At 35.5% G+C, this 20,631-nt stretch overlaps 1 protein-coding gene across 2 annotated transcripts in view; it reads left to right on the top strand.

Moving 5' to 3' along the window:
* pbl (epithelial cell transforming 2 pebble) overlaps positions 1 to 20,631 on the top strand; it is a 286,114-nt gene that overhangs the window by 219,270 nt on the left and 46,213 nt on the right. For both annotated transcript variants that reach the window (XM_081769346.1, XM_081769347.1), the window contains one exon: positions 5,736 to 5,863. In XM_081769346.1, the coding sequence (XP_081625472.1) occupies positions 5,736 to 5,863 (128 nt within the window). The remainder of the gene's footprint in view (positions 1 to 5,735; positions 5,864 to 20,631) is intronic.

Genomic DNA, 20,631 nt, shown 5'->3' with positions numbered 1-20,631 from the left:
GAAGGCCCTCCTTTATGTTTGGTGAACTGCTCGCGGCATCGTGTATCGGGGACTTCGACTTCTACTAGCTGGTCAGAGCATCAATGCAACTGTGTACTGTCAGCAGTTGAGCTGTGTTCAAGAAAAACTCAAAACTCTGGAGCCAGCACTTCTAAATGGGAAAGGGGTCCTCCTCTTACAGGACAACGCTAAGCCCCACGTGGCTGGGATGGCCCGGGACACCATTCTACGCCTTGGATGGGAAACACTATTGCATCTGCCATACTCCCTGGACATTGCATCATCCTGTTCCATTCCTTGGACAATCATCTTAGAGGACGCCAGTTCATATCCCTAGTAGAGGTGCAAAATGCACTTGATACCTTCTTCGATTTACGGCCCACCAAGTTCTACCGCGATGGAATCCATGGCCTTGAAGAACGTTGGGAGAAGGTCGTCGATTCTGATGGGGACTATATTTGATCTTCCAGGTACGTCTTAAGTGACATATTGATGTTCGAAGGTGGTGGGTGAAAAAGCGACAGAACTTTCTTGGTTACCTTTATAACTTCGTTTGCGAATTGTCCCAAATGCAGTACTTCTCGTCTCTCACTAGAAAGTGATATCAGCGAGTCTTTCATTGTTTAAATATTGCGTACCAATTGCTGGCATCGCTATACACTGAACATGCAATATAATGTGGATGATCCAGATCGACGAGTAGTTATGGACGTAGACTATGAACTAAAACGAACTGGAGCCCTCGTTTACATGTGGCATACTCTTCAGCAACGAGTTCTATTCTGGTTGAAGGGGAGGTCAAACGGCATAATTTTCGATACTTGTGTGACAGTAATCCAAAGTGGATTGACCCGATTAAGGAACAGGGTTCTGTAGAAGTAATTGTGGTGTGGCATATGGGACGCACGCATCATTGGCCCATTTTTCATTGACATTACCTTAAGCACACAACAGTATCTAACGATTCTGCAGAAACATGTGTTTTCCTTCTGAACCCAGACGGCAACATTTCTTATCTAACACGATAGAGCCCCTCCCCACTGGCGTTGGTTTGCGTCCATAACTCGATGCACAACTCCAAGGAAGCAAATTGGTCGCCGTGGATTGGCCCACAGACCACCTAATCGCACATTCCTTGACTTCATCTAAAACAGATGGTATATGCTGAGAAATCCCATGATATAAGGTACGTACAGTACGCGTGTGACCACATTTCAGCGGACATTTTTCCTGTGTATGCACTCAGAGTGCATACAGTGATTACAGATGTTCATTAGACGGAATGGCTAGTAGAACATACGCTGTAGCGTACCATTGTAGGTGATTTTCAGATTTTCGGTGTCCATAATGTGCAAATCATATAATATATGAAAGAAACAATTACACGTTTGTATTCCTATGTAGAGCTTACACCGATCTCATTTAAAACGTCGAACTTATATTCGAGATGATGGATTTTAAGATGATGTTATCATGTACCCACTAGATGCGACCCCATCCCCGTCCATTAGTATATCCCATGAACAGCTTGCACATTTTCCTCTTGGGTCTCAAAATAAGAGGGTAAAAAAACTTTTGACTGACCGTATATACAAAAATGAATGGACAGAAATTAGTGAAAATATAATCACCAACATTAAAAGGGAGTAGTATAAGTCATTTTGCTAAGCTCTTCGTGTATAGGAGAAGAAAGAAGTAGGAACAAGAGAGAGAAAAATTAAAAAACGGATAAGTTTCTGTGAAGCGTCGAAGTGGGCGCCCTCTTGGATACCAGAAAGCATTTAAAACATTTACGAAGAAAATAAACTTTCATTGGTGGTGTTATGTTTCTGACGATAAGTAATTTATTCTTCATGCTCTTTCATTCTTGTTCCTCATGCCATAACCTACATGAACATCGTTGTTCTCGATACACATAACATATGGTTGTCATGAATACGCTGGTTTCAACTACTCGGGCACCTACAATTTCAGAGGACGAATTGTAGATGCCCGGGTCTTCCCTGTTATACACACGAATCCTGCCGCGGTTCCTATTATCACGTAACACAGTACTAATACAAGACAGTCGTAGTTCTCAAATGTTTAGCGTTACTACTTCTCAAAGATTAATGTTGCAGTACATGGTGTTTTCATTATATTTCGAAATTTTTAAGATGAGTGTATAATGTAGGAACGACAGTACGTACAGGCTATTTGAATGATTCCCTTTGAAATAGTTCTTTGCCAACTAAACACAGCGACTCTAACGATGTTTCCACTTTTGAAAGCATTGCTGGAAATTCTCCTCCTTGAGAGCCTTAAGAATTTTATCTGCTTTGGTTTGAATCTTCTGTCATATCAAACCTCTTTCCTTTGAGTGTCACTTTTAATTTTGAAAATAGGTAGAAGTTGGCAGGTACGAAATTAGGAAAATAGAGGGTTGTGATAGCACAGGAATTCGGTATGTAGTCGAATATTCGAAGAAGCAGGATTAGCATGGGCACTGGCTAGTCTCTTGCGCCAAAACTTTCGAGCAATCGCTCTAGAAAACGTTTGTAATACGACTTGGTAAATGATTTTGTCTCCTGTGACGTACTCACGGTGCAAAATACCGGTAGAATCGAATGTCAACTTTTTTTTTTTTGTTTTCTCATTCTAATGCGTTCGTATAATTTTTTGCGGTCGCCTTGAACCTGGAACCTTCTATTGCAAGACTGAATTTTTATTTCGGACATTAACCATACTCTGTAACACCACATCCTTATGACCCTGTTCAACGAATTTGGGTCATTTTCAGATCGATTTAAGATCTTTGCATGAAACGTCACATTTAATTACTCTTTTATCTCTGATGTGAATGGACAACCGACCAAAGTTCGTCCTCAGTTGACTCTCGATTCGACATAGATTTGATCTGCTTATACATTTACTCCAAAGCTGTTTCTTAATAGTTCATAGTATTCGATGCCGATTTTCCAGTTTTAAGATATTATTTAATGCACACACGTTGCTCCAGTTTTCCATCACTTCATTATGTCAGTCACACAGATCCTCGAACTGGTTAAATTTTCTTACTGAGGTGTGTAGCTCTGCTGACTACAAGGAGAGGGATATTCATTCCAGTTTTTGAAAAGTACAACTAGCTTTCTCTTCCGCATTCCTGGGCTAACCTCCTACTACAATTATACGCTGGCAGCTCCTGTCTTAAAGCTTCCTAGTCAAATCTAGTATATACAAATAATATACACACACACACACACACACACACACACACACACACACACACACACACACACACACACACACACACACACACACACACACACACACACACACACACACACACACACACACACACACACACACACACACACACACACACACACACACACACACACACACACACACACACACACACACACACACACACACACACACACACACACACACACACACACACACACACACACACACACACACACACACATACATATATATATATATATATATATATATATATATATATATAGTCATAAAAAAAAGAACCACTTTGAAAAAAACTGTTATATTGTTAATGCTAGCACTATTTTACACACTTCGTTGTTCACGCACTGTTTAACTGATCTTTTAATAATTCCCTAGTATTTATGTTGTGTTATTCTTGTACATATATGAACATTAAATGAAAACACTGAGTTTTATACATTAAGGGACCTTACAATCCAGAAATTAAACTTAATGCATACTTATATTATTACACTATTTGTGCAAAGTTTATCGCTAAACAATAGGTAAGTTATTGAAAGTAAACGAAAAAAGAAAATTGTTTACACCACAATCCTTATAACAATTCAGTATTTTGTTAGACCCCACGGGCAGGTCTTAATGCTGCAAACCGATGGGACGTGATGTTCACAAGTGTTTCACATAATGTAATATCGGGTTCGAAATGCCAGATTCGAACCAGTTCCTCAGTGAGTTTTCTCCAAGACATATATCTTCCCATGTATTTTTTGTGACATAATATGTCATTAATTCTAAATAGGATTTATATCCGGAGAATTTACTCGCCACTATAATCTTTGGAAAGTCATACTTGAAAACTAGTCCGCTACACTCCGTGCCCTGTGACACGGTGCACTGTCGTCTTAGAAAATAAATCAATTGAAGTTAGAACCTAGTAAATAGTCAGCAGATGATCGTAGTAACTTTCGGTTCAGAATGTCAATGTAATATGCCGCATTAACTTGTTTAATTGCAGGTTTTAATTCATCCCACTTCCTTGGATTTAAAACATCCTTACAACATCAGACTTTCATCAAATTTCTTTCTTCTGGAAACCCACTTTGGCTTCAGACTTTCTCCTTTACTCACCCACAATTTCAGTCCACAGTCATTTCCAACAATCATTAACTTCTCCTCATCCAATAAAATTACGTGCCACAGCTGTTCATCACTCCATGCACCATATCTACTCACGAACTCTCTTCTAATGTTTATATGTTTATCACTTAAAAGTGAGTTCTTTCTTAGAGTTTTCTTATGTAACTCTCTCTTTCATTCAATCTGACAACAGTCATCTGGATTATGTTATAACCTGCATTAGAATAGATAGCCGCTGTAATTTCCCTGAAGCTGGAAACTCTGTATGATACAACCAAGCGTAAAACCTCTCGATTCAATCTCACAGTTGTTTTCATTTTCTTCCTCATTGTTCTCATTGAGAAGATACGCCACGCTCTTCTTGCTTCCGTATTATTCTACCAAAGATAGTGTGATGTATATCTAGAATTTTTGGCGATTTGCCTATTTGAGTAGCCCTCACTTCACAGTGTCAGAATTCATCCTTGTTTACAAAGGCTTATGTTACATATCTTTCTCATATTTCAAGTATCGTGGGGATGGTAAGATTCTTCAGCGCCTTATAGTGTACGTGAAGCACTTCCGTCTACAATGTAAACAAAACACTTAATAACACAAAGTTTTCATTTTAAAAAAATGCACTTTGCACTGCTCCAGAAAGCAAACAAAACAAGCATTTTAAGTCTCAACCACAGTTGTATTGAGTACAGACACACCAAGCGGAAAGTATCTGAAATACTCTAACATACAAAACTGCTGTGATCCTTCCCAAACTTAAAGGTTGTTGGAAACACCAAGTACCAATATAGCACGGATTGGCTTATTTAAGTAGCAAATATAAGGAAATCCTTACGGTTGTTCTGAGTGGTACTTTTTTTGTAACGGACTGTATATAATGTGTGTATAATGTATGTATTGCATTTCTGTAAGATATGTTGAAATTTATCATTTTCTTTAAAGTGTGCTGACTTTTTCCGTCAACATCATTTCAGTTTCTTAATCTCTATTTCTTTCGTTCCATTTTATTGTCTATAAAAATAAAATAAAATAAATTTACATTTATTGTCTATATTGGAAAATGTTTTAAACATTTTAATATATTATATATTGATAATTCATAAGCAAAATTTTGATAATTACTTATACTTTAAAGCAATTTTCTTAAATATCTTTTGTATTCTGTTTTAAAACATATATTGTGACTTCATGTATAAAACTTCTAAGTAACATGTAACCATTCGTTCTTCGGCTGAAAAATACCTTTTGGCATTTAACAGGACCGAACTGTACACAGCATTGGTAAGCCAGAAAGGAGAAAAAATTTAAATTATTTTTAACAATTTATTTTATTTATTTAACTTATTCCAGTTTGGTTGTTGTTATTGTTGCAGATTTTCACAACGCTTTTGGTTTAATGTGTCGAAGTAATGAAGATTTAAAAGAGAAGATGTATTCGTTCAATATTGTAGATGAAGAAATTTCAAAGGCAGCCTATTTAAAACTTTTATGTAAACTAATTGTAAGTATTAAATTAGTACATTAAAGGCCATGCTTAATTTAAAGTGGTAATGCTTATGTTGGCAGTTTTAAGTTCTGTCTGTCTATTTCATTGATTTGTGCATTTTTTTAAAATATATATTTATTTAGTACATGGTTTATAACTTGTCTTTGAGTGTTCTCTTCAAAGGAAAATTTTAGCTCATTTTCCTAACTAAGTGGGCAGAGCCATTAAGTCATTATAGCAAATAGGTTGTCTTAGTAATCTAAAATTATAATAGCATAATTTTAATACCAAGTACAATACAACGCAGTAGTATGTCAATTGAAAAGGGTTCATTTTTTGAAGACAGTTTTGGAATTTCAAGGGCTCCCTTAGTTATTTGGGACTGAAGCCCTTGGACCTAAATTTTTACGTTGAACACATTTTCTTTCCGAGGATCATAAACATCTGATACAGGAAACACACAAACTAACTGCTCAAGTGAAATGGTTATAATGTGTTATTTTAATGTATTACGTCTTCATATTACATGATGGTATTAATAACTTTTTTTTTTTCTAGTTTCAAAATACTTGATAATGCAAGCTCGAGTTTACTTGAGTTATATAAACACGAACATAATCGCTAGTATATAACTTTTCACAAGACCAAGACCGAGTCAGATTACTTTCTTACCCTGAACTGGCAGGTTCATATCAACCCATGCAAATAATTAGATAAAATATTTAGTTGTTATCCGTTACTTTCGTAATTCATTTATTTTAAACATATAAGTGTGTTTTATTCAAGATGACACCAAGTCACTGACTTGCACTCAAAATCGGAAGATTTTCCCAACTTCGTCGAAGTTGTTACTCAAAATCCCTCAAAACGAATTTTCCATAAGTCAACCTTTTCTTGGTCTCAAATCTTAGGTAAATCGAATTCTTCTACGAAATACATATTTATATTATCACTATATTGCGAGCGGTGATAATAATTAGCAATAATGTATGTAAAAGGCTAATAGTCACCGCAAGAACAAACCACATCACTAGGAAGTACTTTCGAAGAACATAGTCTTCATCGTCAGCCTAGGCACACTTCAAAAAAGATTTAAACCATAGGGAAGAAATTATGGATAGGTAAAAATGCTAAAAAAGAATTTTAAAAAATATGCGAAGTAAAAATATTCTTGTCACTAGAAATAGACATATGTTAATAGTAATTCACTTGTCACTGTTCACTGTTGTTTACTGATTTTCTTCATTATCTTCCAGACGGTGAAAATGACTAGCACAAACATTGCTCCAAATGGCATTTATGTCACCTTTATCTGAATTGAGTGCCGGTTTCTCCTTATGAATGTAATAAGCTGCTTTAATATTCCGTTCAGTTCCTGTTTTTGCTTTCTCGATCAAACATGAATTAGCAATGTTGTGTTTATTTTCTTTGAGATGGGATGCCAATCCAGATAAGGGTCATACGAAGTGGTCCAGAGGTGGCTGCACCACCCGAAAATTATAAAACTTTGAGTGTGACGAGTCGTGTGTATGAGAAGGTCAATAACATCATTCACATTGTTGTATGTACAAGTGTTCCTGAATGGAGCCCATTTTTGTTGTCGGTGGAGTGCCATTTTTTTGCATTTGCAAGCGTTTACGAATACTACAGTTGCTCAGGACGTACGTGTCAGACGAACTCCAAAGAAAAACGAATGTTTAGAGGAGAGACTAAGGTACACAGAGAACATATGCTCTTGCTTCTAAATAAATGTTCAGGTTGCAAACCAATACATGAAATCACTAGAAAAAGTACAGAAAATTACACTTTCAAAGGGGCTGTATTTTGGAATGGCATAAAATGGGGGGTTCATAAGTTTTGTGCTGAGTACTATTGCAGGTAAAGAGTCTGTAGAAATATCCACACCTATGATACTACTGGCATCGTATATTTATGGGGGTCCGAAAGTTGAAGTTTGTGATTTTGATGCCATGTTTGGGGCGTAATATCTCAGGAGGGCAAAGTGCTAAAAATTGCTGCTTAGGTCAAAAAGTAATGTGTGTGTGAATAAACTATTGAAAAAAAATCGCATAAAAAAAAGACAGAGCATGGTAAAAACGCGAAAAAAGCACGCGCGTGACGATGGTCATAGCCTGAAAAAATTAAAATAGTTTGATATGTTTCATGCTAGATCTCAAAAACTACGCAAGGTTCAACAACTACGCCTGCTTTTGTTTGTGTTCAATTGTGCAGAAGCTTGCGAGTGACGTTTGTTCCATCTTTCTAGCTCCATGATCATTGCCACGTCTACAGAGTGGACATTTATCTTGACCATCCGCTATAACGGATAAACCAAAAGAGAGAGAAAAGCGAAACTTTGCACAAAGCAACTATAAGAAGGGGGACATCTTTGTATGTATTAAACAGAAAGACTCAACAAGCAGTGTTGCCAACCCAATATGAAGTTATGTTTTTTCAAATGGCACTACGTCAGATTATTACATGTTTCAAATCAACGTGACAAACATAAACTTAAAATACCACTTTTGTTATTCAGTGTTGCAAGCTAATGATGTTATAATATCACAAACATCCAAAGTTCGGAAGCTTCTAACTCAAATATAGCATAACTAGCAGCGTTCACCCCGCTTCGCTGCGGTCACCCCGGAACGCAATAAACTTTGTTACTTAGATAATTTTTACTTTTTCGCTTTCAAATTGCAGTAAATGTTAACATTATAGCGCCTGTCATGTATGTTAACCCGCCGAGTGACACGGTCATGCGGGTTGCATATAAATACGTTTATTTTTATACCTATGATGAACTAACAAAGGATTTGTACGTTATGGACACTTGAATGGTCAATTATCTCAAGACACTGGTAATTAAAAATTAAAGTGATATGATAAAAACCATCTAGGGTCCAAATCCTAATAACCCCCCAAAAATAAAAGAAATTGGTTCAGCCGTATTAGCGTGATGAGCTAACAAAGGATTTGTGCGTTCTCTTTTATAATATAGATGGAGATTCACAGGATAACGCACATCGAAAGTACTTTAGTTATGACATGTTATGACTTGTTTTGAATGAATAGGAACGAAGTTACTATTGCTTTTTTTTTCATTTATTTCGAAAAAATGCTCAGACAATATCATATCTAGTTACTTGTATGATATGTAATTGATGTGTAAATTATTTTGCCGTTTACAGCACTTCGATACCTCAAACCGTTCCGGAGATATGATAAATAATGCTGAAGTTTGTAACACTGCTTAAATCGTGTTATTGCGAGAACTTGTTGTAATTACAGCTACTAAAATCTATTGCTGTAGTGCTATAGAAGAGAAAGGAAACAAGAATCATTTCAAATATTTCCCACAAATACGCCATTTTCAACAAGATAGGATAGAGAGGTGTAACGCAACCTTGTGAACACACTAACTTCCTTAACTGGGATTGGATTTAAATGATACTTTGCTGATACATTAAGTGCCTTAACTCAGCGGTCCAGTTCGATGATGGGTGTTGTGGGTGCAAGGGGGAGCTAATTCCCTTACCATATACAGTAGAAGTGGCAATGGTCATGGAGCTAGAAAGATGGAACAAACGCCACTCGCAAGCTTTTGCACAATTGAATACAAACAAAAGCATGCGTAATTGCTTAACCATGCGTAGTTTTTGAGATCTAGCATGAAACATATCAAAATATTTAAATTTTTCCACGCTACGACCATCGTCACGTGCGTGCTTATGCGATGTCAGTCATGATTTTTTTTTTCTTCAATAGTTTATTCAATACAAAATTCCTTTTTGGCCTAAGCAGCAATTATTTAGCACTTAGCCCTCCTGAGATATTACGCCCCAAACATGGCATCAAAATCACAAACTTCAACTTTCGGACCCCCATAAATATACGATGCCAGTAGTATCATAGGTATGGATATTTCTATAGACTCTGTACATGCAATAGTATTCAGCACAAAACTTATAAACTCATTTTATGCCATTTCAAAATACAGTCCCTTTAAAAGTGTAATTTTCTGTACTTTTTTTAGTGATTTCATGTATTGGTTTGCAACCCTGCATATTTATTTAGAAGCAAGAGTATATGTGCTCCGTGTACCTCAGTCTCTTCTGTAAACATTCGTTTTTCTTTGGAGTTCGTCTGGTACGTACGTCCTGAGCAATTGTAGTATTCGTAAACGCTTGCAAATGCAAAAAATGGCACTCCACCGACAACAAAAATGGGCTCCATTCAAGAACACTTCTACATACGACAACGTGAATGATGTTATTGACCTTCTCATGCACAAGGTTCATCACACTCTATAATTTCTATAACTTTCGGAGGTGGTCGAGCAACCATTTTCCCCATCTTTGGACCACTTCAGATGAATTGACCCATAACTGTTTTAAGCTACGAAATTTGGACGTGCGAATGCGCTCAGCGATACTGGTACAAATATTCCTTTTTGTTTGACATATATATATTTGGTCACATTGACATTGAACCCGATAGACGCCACTACTTTGTTGGGGATTAGTAAAAAATGATTTAACATTTGTAATATATTTTTCTATAGGTTTAGGAGGAACTTCGGAGACCTTGATGTTATGTTTATGTAAATCCTTCTTAATTTATCGCGAAATACGTGGAACCAGGACACCAATCCACTTGTCTTCTGTGGTATTTGTTGTTGGCCGATGGTGGGTGCCGCCAATCTCCCTTGTACTTGTTTGTACCACTTCAGTAATAAAGACTTTCGATAACCGTTTTATTGTCCAATTTTAATTAAATATTGAATTTCTTGGTTGATGTGGTTTGTTTCTTGCGGTGACTATTGGCCTTTTACTTACATTATTTGTACGTATTCATATTCTTTATACTAAAACATATAGTATACAAATTTGTGTATTATGACCGTTTAATAACAAATTGATGATAATAATGAAAATCTTTTAATAACCATACATATCAGTCAGAGTAGAATAACTCAAATCTCCTTCTTACACAGTCCAGGAATTGTATAAAATTTCAACTTCGTAGAGCAAACAAACGTTTGAATACTTCGATGTTGAGAATCAGAAAATTCCATAAAAAAGAAAGAAAAAAAAAAGTCCAGAGTCTGAGAACAACACCTGTGCGAAATTTCAATTACATCCAAGTGTTTCAGTGAACTATTGAATAGCAAAAAGTGACGCAAGTCCGCTTAGGACCCACAGACCTGAAAAGTCAGGGAATGACAGGAAATTTTATTTTTGTTAAGGAAAATCAGGGAAATTATTGAAAAGCTCTTTAATGTCAAGGAAACAAAGTAGTCGTTCTCGGTAATGAAGACAACTTTGAAGCAATAAGGTTATTTGGGATTTAGAGATCATACAATAGAACAATACAGAATAATAAATTACAGATTCATTAAGTTATATCAAGGTGTGTTGTACCATGATTTGTGGTTTGTTTCTTAATTCTGAGATCAGTTGAACTACAGTATCTTGAATCCCTTAATGTAGACAGAGTGACCTTGTGAACTGAGATACATATGTCTTTTTAACCTACTTCAAAATAAAGAAAGAAAGAAACGGGGTTCTCAATTTGACCTGCTTATATATGTTGTGCGTATGTTCAAACGTAAGTCTTTGACACAGGGCACCGATTTTAAATTTTTGTTGAAAGAGTATTCTTTTCCGGTTGTTCCACGTAAATTTAAGAGGATCTAACCATAGTATTCCGAGCTAGACAATTAAACTTCTCAGTGACTGAGAGTGTTTGTACTACAATTGTATGTATAATCATGCATAATTTCGACATTGGTGCACCAATTTTCTTGATTTATTTTTTGATTGAAAAAGTATGTTCTCATGGTGGTTTCGTATAAATTTTTTAGGATGTAATGATAGTTATCGAACCTAGACCATGGAACGCCTCAACGGTTGGTAGTGTTAATATTGTAATAAACCGACTTCATTGTGTGCATGCTCATGCAAAATTTCAACACAGATGTACTGACTGATTTTGATTTACCTTTTTTAATTTCAAATGGTGTACTTTCTCGCAGGTTCCATATAAATTTTATTGTGATCTGATCTGTGTAATCTCGTGTCGCACAGACCAATTATATATATGTATTTGTTCACGTGTGTTTTCTAGCCTAACCTCTTTTATAGGAAGTTAGTACCCTACCTTTAAGTATCTAACTAAACTAATGGGGATACGAAAAATTGGAAAATTGAACAAACCTTTGTCGGGGAAATTCGGGAAAACAAATCAGTTTGCAAAAATCTGTGGGAATCGTGGAATCGCATTTTGATAAAACTTCGTTGTATTCTCAAGCAGGGTGCAACGAGGAAATTTGCACAAATTTCAAAATTCTTTGATCGAGAGTTTCTGAAATCAGGTGGGGTGTGAGCTTTCTTTCTCATTTTATTATCAGCTTAAGATTTCAAGGAAAATCTTTGTACAAAATTTCAAGTTTAATAATTAATAATTTTCTTACCAGAGTATGTACTTCTTTGCTAAAATTAAAATAATTCGTAACTGTTTCCATAACGTAACGTTATCTTCCTCAGACGTTAATTGGTATATGTATGTTCATATTAATGTAGGTAATAGAGACATCATAATATTGATATACAATTTTAATTTTTGCTTTTTTATATAATTTTAAATTTATATGTAACAATAAGATATTGTTATAATTTACCGTTTGACTTTAAAATTTTATATTATAACAGTTTTTATTAATTTATACAATAATCACTATTATAATCATTTTTGTCTTTTCTTGTTCTTATTCCCAAATATCAACTAAATTTGACGTTTCCTCTCCATTCTATGTTTTATAATGTAACTTTTCTTATCCTTGAATTTTTAATCTTCAATTCTTTCCAACAATCTATCCCATAATTCATGAATTTGCCCAATTCATTAATCTTTCTCTTTTTTCTTTCTTAATTCTTCTCGCTTTCCATTTTCTTATTAATGTTCTCTTTTTCTAAACCTTGTACCCTTTCCCAATCTGTATCATATCCTGTTTCTTTTACATGTTTATATATATCGCATTATTATCTCTTTTTAAGTCTCACGTCATCCTTGGGTTGTTTTAACCTTTCTTTAAACTTTTTTCCTGTTTCTCCAATATATATCATATTACATTTCTTACATTTCACTTCATACATTACTCCATCATCATCTTTTATGTCTTTCTTCTGATTCCTCATTTTCTTAATCACTTCTAGGATTCTACTTCCTCCTTTTCTGTATGTGTTCGCACCTCATTTTCTTAATAGGTTCTTTAGTATCTCTGTCTTTTCTCAAATACTCTCTATCCCATGCAATTTTCACTTCTCATCCTTTGTCTCTCTTCTCTGTCTTTTCTTCTGTCCTCTGATTCTACTTTTCTTTATATTATGTTATAAACATTTTTCTCTAGAAGATTATGAAACTTTTCTAGGTCTTCTTTCTTTTTCTCTTCTTCACTATTTCTTCTAGTCTCCTCTCTATATTTCTTATGAAGTTCTTTTTCGTGCTATTATCTACGTCACTTCTTTTATGACAGCAAATCCCTGCCGCACATTCTTTGTTATACCATCTTGTGTTCAATATTCCTTCTTTTCTTTCTATTATCATGTCCAAGTAATTTATTTTATTGTTTTTTTCTACTTTTGTTTCCAAGCTTATCCTTTTCTCTTCATCTTCAATACTTTTTACAAACTTCTCTAGTTGTCTTCTTGTTCCTTTCCATATTCCTAAACAGTCATCCACGTATCTGCAATACAATATTAGGTTCAATCTGTAAAGATGTGGGAGATTATTTTTTAAAATCTCCTTCAGTCTCTGTCCTCCAGCAGATATTAACTATAGAATTATTAATTTAAGTAAAAAAAAGAAAAGCATTTCACATTGCTACCAATTGAAAGCAATGAATATCTTAGTTTTGCTGATATATTAGATACTCTTCCAATAATGTTATAGATTGTTCTCAATATTTGACAAATCTTATCTTACCAAATTAATGGAAACACCTATAGTTGAATCACGTAAGATATGTAACGTGATAACGCTGAGGATGCATGTGCAGCATCTGATCGTTGTTAGTGATGTGATAGGTAGTCTTCTGTAATGTGTCAGCCGCGGTTGAACGGAGGCGTGTATAGAAAATAGCAGACGGAGCAATGCGGATTGGGAGTTTCAAAGGGGCCAGATTTTGGGTTCGCGATTGGTTTCAAGTGAAGCTAAAGTGGCTAGTGTGTAAGGTTCAAGTATTCAAGGTGGTGATGGTTTACAGAGCTAATGTGAAAGCAACATGAACGAAAAGTGATAGCGACAGAAAATGGTAGTGATATGGATCGCTGGGATTTTAAGAGGATTGTCAGCAAGCTTCCTACACCGAATGTGGAACTCAATCAGAACCTAGTACTATTGCGACAATCACAGTCCGGTGCAAATTGCATAATCTGAACATTAAGTTCATATTGTAATTTCCAAACTCCTTGTATATCGTGAGCAACGCTTTACCACGACGAAAATATTGCCATTTGTGATAGGAAATTCGTAATATGGTATGATGATTCCTCTTTCACCTCATTTTTTAATAACAGGCCGTAGCTGGGTGTGGCGAATGCCCAATGAAGCTTATGCTCCGAAATACCTTTTCTGTACCGTAAAACATTGCGACTGTTCTGTGATAATGTGTATTTTTGCTACCTCATGTCAAGAAAGTAAATCCAGACTCCTAACTATGAAGGCGTTTACGATCACTCCAACCCCAATCATTTCATAGATTCAACCTGTTTTATATAAAGTATTAGGACGTAAATTCGAATGTCATGTATTCCAGAAAGTATGTTTATACATTGCAAGAGCTGTAACGTCCAAATTTTCACCGCAAAACTCATAATCGTTCTATCAATCTGATGTTTGTATGTTCAAACCCTGTAGGAAGTAATTTTTTAAGTGGGTTCCTGTTTTCGTCCGGAGGCTGAGAACACTTCTTTGAATACCCTGTAGAAAGTAAGTTTTTTAAAAGTGTGTTTCTATTTTCCTCCGGAGGCTAAGAACTTTACTTTAAATAACTCTTTGGCAATTCTGTTTCTTTCAAATTCGATTCGAGGGGAGCATTATACAAATTTGCAAATCTAAATTCCATAGCAGAAAATAAAATATTGATAAATAATAAACACTATTCCATTATTATCCTCTGATTTGGAACGAGAAACTATTTATAAGTAGTGATGATTTCAGAAGATTTTTCCCCGAGGGGATTGTAAATATGCGGAGGAAGGAGTACTGCAAAATACACTAGTAGTCCACATTGAGCACAATCGAAGATATTGCCCCAAAGGGGAAAATTTTTAAGCTCGAGAGGGATCTCAAAGTTCCCCCCAGGTCATTCCCTAAATCATCACAATTTAAAAGGTTTTCTCAACAAATAGATGATTTCACAACAAGAAAACCTCTAGTTCTTGGAAATCCATGTTACACTTACTCATACGGCTTGTCCCTTATCAACAGGCCATAAATATAAGAAAACGATAGGCGACCCTCTGTTAGAAGCAGGAAAAGAAGTTGCCAAACGTATCCTTTTCTCCAGATTTCTTTCATTTAATTTATCACAAAAAGTAATATTATTTCTTTTCACTTGTTTTGTCTTCATTTCTCACTTGTTTTGCTTTTTTATTTTTTGTTTCCTCTGCCGAATAACATCGAACATCTAACAACAGCCACATACCACCGTCCTAACAAAGGTTGGGCTGCTTTTTTTGGTAATGGTGTGAGACAAGACTCTTATATTTTGAAACTGACAATTACATTTGTTTCTCGTTCCACATTTTGAATTGGCAGAATCATAACTTATAGCGAATATTTATGATAAAGGCATAAATAATTATAACACTTATTACATAAATATTATTAAGTTACTGATTATTAGTCGGATTAAAACTCGAATATTGTTTCGGATTGCACTGAAGAAAGTCCTCTGGAAACCTGACTGAAATGGCATTTTGAACTCTAATTAATTAATCAATATTTTTAGTAATATATTTTTTATTGTAATATTTTTACTATTCAACATTGTATACACTTCATTTCCAAAATCAAAAACTCACAAATATGTTGGGCAAGTGCATATTCACAAATAAATTATCATTTAATTTATGTAAATACTGGGTCGATTTGTCTTGGACCTCAGATTAACGATAATAGTAAAATCATAGTAGGATATGATCAAGGGATGGGCTAAACCATAGTTTATCGCTTTATCCAGTGTAAAGAAAGGATTGCAGCCCATTTTATCCAGTGTATACTTGAGCATCAAGGGGGGACTATAGCCCCTATAGCCCTCCCTTTGGATCCGCGCCTATATGAAACTATGCCTTAACACCTTCAACTGGGTGAATTTGCCATATTTCAAGAAAGTAAATCCGTACGTTAAGCGGGTTTGCATACCCAGACTCCTAACTATATAAACATTTACAGTCATTCTAACCCCAATCATTTCACGGATTCAACCTCTTTTATATTAGGTGCTAGGATGTAAAATCGAATGTACACTCATGTCCAAAATTATTGTCGCATGTCTATAAATATGTTGTTCTATGAATATAATTTGATAACGAATTCGCCCGGTATTTCTTGTAATGTTAGTATGTGTATAATCGATAGAGACATGGATGTGGCAAATTTCATGTCAAATGAGCAGTAAATAAAAACAATAAAACGAAAATAAAACTTTATTGTCCATTTAGCAACATTTTGTTTTACTCATTCTAATTTTCCTATTTATAATTCTTTTCCTATGACATGTACCACAAATATACATTTCCCGATTATACATATAGTATCAGTATTAAAATACCCTGCAAAATCATTATCATATTATATTCTTACAAGAAGACAGTTATAGATATGCGACAATCATTTTGGACATGAGTGTACATATTTCTATTTCTACTGCGCATGCACCAGAAATGCAAATAACCTAACTTTTCTTAAATGGAATAGCATAAATCTTTCCTGCCGTGTTTAATTTGGATCCAAATGCGGAGAAATTGCATGTTGAAGTGTACTGAGATAGAAACCAGTATTGGAAAAGTTTTTTTTTTTTTTTTTAAAAAAAAAAGAACAAAACGTGTGTTTAAAACATGAATGTTCAAAATGTTTTAAATATGTTTTAAAACACACGGGAAAAACATGTTTTAAACATTTTGAACAGTTTAAAACTTGATTTTAGACGTATATTTTAAAATCGTGTAATAACTTATTTGTTAAGACCTTTTGCTCTTTACTTGCAACCGACCTTTTTATTTATTTTATCCTGGTTAAGACTACACCTTGTTGGGTACATAATATTTCAGTGTAGATTAGTAATTCTCAATTTATTTCATATCACGACTCCCCTTATATTACATCCACTTGCCAGTGACTCTTATAAGTACTTTCTTGATTGTAATAAGCTTTTTAAGTAGATTTTAAAATCTACCTACTATGGAGATTTCACATCTATCAATATACCAGTGACGTATTTTATGGGCAACCGAGGCTACCGGCGGTAGCTCTGCAACATTAATAAAGAAAGTTAATATAACACGTATAAATTAATTTAAAATAACACGTTAACAGTTTATCTTTTCGCTAGCGTGTATACGTAGTAAGGTAGCCGTTAACGCTTAGAACGCAATCCCTCTCGCTTCGTAGCCACTGATGTTTTGGGAACCCCTGGGATACCGCTGTCTACTACTGCCAGCAGAGAGAAACGTGTAACTGCCTTCGCGCCCACGTTGGTTCCTCCGTAACAGTGTACTAGCGAGCCACGGGCTGGCAACCAAGCTGGTTTCCTCTCTCTGGATGGGTTTCCGTAGGCGGAGCGAGTAAATCGAAGTTAAGAAGAATGACATAGTAGCCATTTTAGGGCTATCTGAGAATTTCGGGGCATCATTTCTAAGTGCTTTTCGTCAAAGCAATGCAAAATTTGTGTTTTACTTTGCAATTCTTGTTATTGTAGTTATAATTACTTATTGCGTTATTTGCATTGAGTTGAATGTGCTTATTTTGCGCCAACCATTACGAAATGAGGCCCGCGGACAGTATTGTAGATTGGAGAATGTGTTAACTTATATTACTCTGGTGAGCATTGTGAGTAATATCTAGCAGGAAAATGAAATGTTACGAAGAAAATTAACATTTTTTTTTTATTTTTGTTACAAAGTAAATTTATTACAGAACGTTTTTTGTAAGGCTAAAATCAATACACTAATGGTTATAAGACCAAATAACAAAATCACTATACACATTTCGTGATGCAAATTGATGAACGAAATATATTGTATGGGATAACCGGATGCATTCTGTAACCGTTTGTGTTAACGCAAAATTTACTATATAATTAGCGATAATGGACGTAACAATTATAATGACTGTGTGCATTTTTGCGTTACGTTGCAATACTCAGAATTTTTGCGAAGACTGGTACGGAATGACAACCAACGTCAGTAACACAGACAACTTTTGAGGGAAGTGACATTGGTAAAAATTAACATTTTACGAATGCAATCCACGAGAAGTTAACTATGCAAATGTACACCCTCCATTCCAAAAGAAACCGAACTTTTGAAAACAAATAGTACCACTAATGCCATCTGTTGTAATATTTTACCGGTAGATGGCGTAGTCCCTCATTGACAACTGGTATAAATGTCATGACATTTGGATGCACGGCAACAAAGTTATTGCGTTTCAACTGTCAGTGTGTTGTGTACATCGGTCGGAAAATGAGTTTCAAACAACGAGCTGCAATTGAGTTTTGTGTTAAACTGGGTAAAACTTTTAGTGAAACGCACCAAATGCTACAAAATGCATATGGTGATGAGTGTCTATCCCGTACGCAAGTTTACGAGTGGTTCAGGCAATTCAAATCGGGTAGAGAGACGCTGGATGATGACGAAAGATCAGGCCGTCCCAGAACCGGATTATCGGAAGAAAACATCGAAAAAGTGCGTGAATTCATCAAACATAACAAAAAATCGTCGGTGAAAGTTATTGAAATGGAATTAGGCATTCCTCAAACAACCGCATACCGCATTTTGACCGAAGTTTTGGGCCTTAAGAAGGTTAATTCGCGGTTTGTACCACACAAACTCACCGAAGACCAAAAAGTTGATCGAATTGCGCATTGCAAAGACATCGTTAAAAGTGCTCGGCAGGATCGAAACTTCTTGAAATCGATTGTAACTGGTGACGAGACGTGGTGTTTTGAATATGAGCCCGAAACAAAGCGGCAAAGTGCTGAATGGAGAGCGCCGGATGAAGGAACACCCAAAAAAAGTCGCTTGGTGAAGTCAAAAGTTAAGGTGATGCTGATTTGTTTTTACGATTCAAAAGGAATTATCCACAAAGAATTTGTTCAGCCCGGCCAGACAGTCACTGGAGAATTTTACTTGGGCGTCATGAAGCGTTTGCTGGCAAGAATTCGTCGTATTCGGCCCGAATATCGCGAAATCCGCAGTTGGACTCTTTTGGACGATAATGCACCATCACCATCGTTCGCGACTTGTAACTGAATTTTTGGTCAAAAATCACATTATTCGGTTGCATCATCCGCCCTATTCACCAGATCTCGCTCCGTGCGATTTCTATCTGTTCCCGAAACTGCATTTGGCGATGAAAGGAAAGTGGCACGCATCTATTGATGCCATTGAGAAGGCGACGACCGCCGTCCTAAAGACCATTCCAATAAAGGACATGGAGAAGTCGTTTGACAACTTGTTGGAGCGTGCAGATATGTGTATCGATGCAGAAGGGGAATACATTGATTAATAAAAATGATTTGTTCCAAAATGTACATTGCTTTTTTGTTTTTTTAAAACGTTCGGTTTCTTTTGGAATGGAGGGTGTATGATAGAATTTCATTTACGGTGGAAAACATTATTGGTCTCAAAGCAAATGTTCAAACAAAACACACCAACCACTTTTTGTTCATTATTACGCAAATTTTGTATATTATTATTATTATTATTATTATTATTATTATTATTATTATTATTATTATTATTATTATTATTATTATTATTATTATTATTATATAAATTCAGTGATAGCCCATGCCTTCAAACCAGTATATGCCACTGCAATATACATGGTGAAACAAAAGTCCTCACTACCCTTGTGCGTTGAAAACGGGTTGAGGGAGAATGATGGAACTTGGATATGGTCTGATACATCAGATGGCTATCAAGCATCTTTGATGAGTATTCGAAATTTCAAATGCAAAGGGAGTCATGTTACATGTTTGAAGGCAAGAATTTTACCAGAAATACGCTTGTGCGGTATTTTAGCTCTAAAACAAGTCATCTCGGAGTTACTGCTTCTGAAAAATTTCCTAATTATGCCCTTAGGGGCTAAGCTCGCGTTTCGTAGAGGCGGGTGAGATTTTAGTTCCAAAATTTGAATACTATTTCAGAACACTGATGCTAATAAAATTATTTTAAAATAATACATTTTCGAAAAGTAATGTTTGAAACACACTTCATGTTGTGCTAATTTTAGAATATTTTCTGCAAGCCTATGTAATTGGTTGTTTTTTTAAGTCAATAATTTATTGAAGAAAAGTAATATTTGGGGCGTTCAGAGCACAATGGATCCAAGTCCGTTTTCAATAAGGTTCAGTTTTATTTAGTAAATGAATTCTATTTCAAAACGTAATATCTGCACAGTCAAGAGTCCGAAATAAATGTAACTAAAGCCACGTGAAAAGGCGTGGGCTAGTTTCATATGACAGTCACTAGACACAGGGCTCAGTGGGGCAG

The sequence above is a fragment of the Thermobia domestica genome, chromosome 8 (assembly GCF_964235325.1).
Source record: "Thermobia domestica chromosome 8, izTheDome1.hap1.1, whole genome shotgun sequence".
Taxonomy (NCBI): domain Eukaryota; kingdom Metazoa; phylum Arthropoda; class Insecta; order Zygentoma; family Lepismatidae; genus Thermobia; species Thermobia domestica.
Note: the sequence above shows the minus strand (reverse complement) of the source record. Positions and strands in the feature narration are given on the sequence as shown.